At 36.1% G+C, this 3666-nt stretch overlaps 1 protein-coding gene across 1 annotated transcript; it reads left to right on the forward strand.

Moving 5' to 3' along the window:
- The first annotated feature begins 419 nt into the window (after nt 1-419).
- LOC131008436 (uncharacterized) lies at nt 420-1280 on the forward strand. The gene is made up of 2 exons (XM_057935317.1): nt 420-1052; nt 1146-1280. Exons 1-2 carry the CDS (start codon nt 420-422, stop codon nt 1278-1280), a joined length of 768 nt encoding a protein of 255 aa, XP_057791300.1.
- Nucleotides 1281-3666: the final 2386 nt, after the last annotated feature.

Raw genomic sequence — 3666 nt, forward strand, 5'->3', positions numbered from 1 at the left:
AAAAAATTTAGCATGTGCTTGTGCTTCAGAGGTTACACTTGCTATAAGCAATGATATTGGGGATAAAGTGTTTACCATGTTGGTTGATGAGGCTCGAGATGTTTCATTGAAAGAGCAAATGGGAGTTGTTTTAAGATATGTGAATGATAAAGGATGTGTAATTGAAAGATTTATTGGAATTGTGCATGTTGTTGACACTTGTTCACATTCTCTGAAAGATGCTCTTAGTGCTTTATTTGTGAAACATGGTTTATCACTATCAAAATTGAGGGGTCAAGGATATGATGGAGCTTCAAACATGAGAGGTGAGTTCAATGGGTTGAAAGCCTTAATATTAGAAGAAAATCCTTATGCTATGTACATTAATTGCTTTTCACATCAACTTCAGTTAATTGTTGTTGCTGTTGCTAAAGAGTATCATGGCTGTGAAGGACTTTTTTAGCTATGTTTCCATGATAGTGAATACGACTGGAGCATCTTGCAAAAGAAAAGATCAACTTAGAATGTTAGAACATGAGAGATTGGTCAAAGAACTCAATGATGAAGTAAGGATGACTGGAAGAGGCCTAAATCAGGAAACTAGTTTGGCAAGACCTGGAGATACTCGATGGGGTTCACATTATTTTACTTTGCTTTGTTTATGTGCTATGTGGCCTTCAGTTGAGAAAGTGTTGGAGAATACACGTGATGATACCACTAGCTCTGAGGTTAGAAGTACTGCAAGAGGTTTGCTTGGAAAGATGAATAATTATGAGTTTGTCTTTGTGATGCACTTGATGAAATATTTGTTAGGAATGACAAATGAGTTGTCATTTGCCTTACAAAGAAAGGATCAAAATATTGTGCAAGCCATGTCTCTGATTGATACAGTGAAAGCTCAATTACATGACTTCAGAAACACTGGTTGGGAGATAGTTTGTGATGAAGTAAATAGTTTTTGTGAGGTGAATGCCATTTCTTTGATTGATATGAAGGACACTATAACTCGACCTGGTTATAAAAGGCAGAGCATCACCAATGATCATTATTATCGTGTGGAGATTTTTACTGAGGTATTTGTTTTAATTTTTAATATTTAATTCATTTTATTTGTATGAATTTTTCATATCTTAATAATAAGTTGTTATTTATTCTTGCAATGTTAGGTTGTTGATTTAATCATACAAGAGATGAATAATCGTTTTTCTGAAGCTAGCACCGATCTACTTAGGTGCATGGCATGTCTTGATCTGAGAAATTCTTTCTCTCAAATACGGCGATATCGCCGCCACCGCTGCTAAAAGGCCGGCAAGCAGCCAATCCATGGCTCCAGTGCAGCTGCACCCAGCCAGAGAGCCGTCTCCTGCTCGATTCTCCTCTGAAGAGGACGAAGGATTGAACCTTAGCACCGACCTGCCTCCACCGCTCGAATTTCGAACGAAGAGCGCAACACACGCTCTCCATCACCACTGGCTGCTCTCTAGCAAACTTGCGGTCATCCTCTGTGCTTTGCTTCAACAAAAGACAGCGCGAAGGTCGCCCCCAAATCACGCCTCAGAAGCAAGCTTGCCGCCTCGAAGCTTCGCGAGTTTGTGATGTTTGGCAAGGCGTCGGCGCCATCGCCAAATTTGACGCCTCTCACAATGTAACGATCATAACCTCCTCATTTTCGCTATTTCTATATAATGTCGATTTGATGGATTAATCGTTTGTGTTGCTGATAAAAGATGATCCTACAACTTGGTGATTCAACCACCGTTAGCGGCGGTGCAGTGGCCGAGAGAGAAAGAGGGCTGAGTGAGAGAGATGAGAGTTAATTAAAAAAGGGAAAAATGTGCAGATTAGCCCCTGAAGTAGTAGCCCCTATAGCGTAAAACCCCCTTTAATCACTGTGTGTGCAACTAAACCCCTGAACTCCGAGAAAAGGGTGCAAATTCCCCCCTCAGGGGTTTAGTTGCACACACAGTGAGTAAGAGGGGTTATACGCTATAGGGGCTACTATTTCGGGGGCCAATTTGCACCTTTTCCCTATATTATAAGAAATGAAATCAATATATGTAACATTTTCCGTTGATAAAAATAATATCTATTTTCATTTTTTACTATGTTATAGAAAACCGTTGATAAAAATAATATCTATTTTCATTTTTTACTATGTTATAGAAAAGAGAACTATTTTTATATTCGAACATGACACTCAAAATTTGAGGACAAGTTATGACCATATATGTGAATACACTACGTCAGTATATGATTTTATCGAGTGTACTATTCACGGGGTACTTTCGGCTATGAAGATAGTACCTTTTTAACCAAAAATCTCAAAAACGAAAAATTTGTGGATAAGGAGGCTAATAACAAATGACCAATTAATTAAACTAAAAGAAGGAAGAACAAGTATCTATTCGTGTACCACTTAATCCATTTACTACTTATCCACTTCTAAAAGCCTAAAATCTCCCAAATTCTGTCACGAATCATGTGACTAGTAGTTGTTTGCATTTTTAAAATTTTCCGTGACCAAAATGATTTCTCTTTTCATTCCTTCATAAAATGAAAAAGAAAGATGTGATCTATGTTAATCTAGAAATGATGATCACCTCTTTGCTTCATTTTCAAGACCGTGATTAAATTGATTATAGACATTTTTTTCACTTTTATTTTAGATTTTTATTTTCCTGAAGAATACTAAAAGATATGGATAATGTTTCTTTGTCATAAAAAAGGGTGTTGGTCTCATTATTTTTGACATAATGTGAGAGGTGACATTGGCAATGGACAACATGTGAATTTGATTCTTGCTTTTGCTAAAGGAGTGAATATTAAGGTTTACTCATTTATTGATGCCAACAAGAAAAATCTAAAGTTCCTTTTATTTCTTTATTTGCATTTTACCATTATCCATTCTTATATATTACCAAAAAGAGGTATACTTTTTTTTTTACAATTATAAGAGGTATTTATTATATAATTAAATAAATAACCGCACATAGACGGGATCTCTACACCACATAAAGATGGAAAAATTATCCGCATACAGACGGGACCACTATCCACACAAAAGTGGGAAAACTACCCATATGTAGGCAAGATTGAACCCAAGTTCTCTCACAAAGGAGAGTCTTTGAGTGTTTCAGCTTTGACACTTGAGTTAGACTTCATTGACAAAAAGAGATTTACTTTATAAAGAAAACTAATAACAACAAAAGTTAACATTTGATTTTGAGAAAATATTCCTGAAATGCCCCGAGCAGAAGTAAAGAGTGACCGTTGGTACACAAGGCACAAACAAAGAGCAATTATTAATGCTTCAACGTGAAGGGGGACATGAACGAACCAAAACACACTTGAAAGAGATGAACTCTAAGAGTATGTAGGAATGTAACTACATATATGATGAGAGCTTAAATGATTTGATATATGTTACTCATAAAAATAAAATGAATAATCTTTTCTGGTGACCACCTAGAAGAAATCCAAGATTAAACAGGCTAGGTTTGAAGCAATTTCATTCTATGATGGATGACTCTATGAGAAGTTTAAAGAAGTGAGTGAAAACAAAACATGTTAAAAAAGATTCGTATAGCAATTTCATGATGAGAGAGACCCCTCAAAAAGTTTCATAGAGATTCGAGTAATAACAAAACATGTCACAGCCCAAAACCGTTTAGTTCATTTGCAATTTTT

The sequence above is a fragment of the Salvia miltiorrhiza genome, chromosome 2 (genome assembly GCF_028751815.1).
Source record: "Salvia miltiorrhiza cultivar Shanhuang (shh) chromosome 2, IMPLAD_Smil_shh, whole genome shotgun sequence".
NCBI lineage: Eukaryota > Viridiplantae > Streptophyta > Magnoliopsida > Lamiales > Lamiaceae > Salvia > Salvia miltiorrhiza.

Bases quoted from the DNA above. Each gene is read 5' to 3' on its own strand.
- LOC131008436 (XM_057935317.1), top strand. From the start codon at position 420: ATGGCTGTGAAGGACTTTTTTAGCTATGTTTCCATGATAGTGAATACG. The intron at 1,053-1,145 runs GTATTTGTTTTA...TTGCAATGTTAG, and splicing joins GTGTGGAGATTTTTACTGAG to GTTGTTGATTTAATCATACA.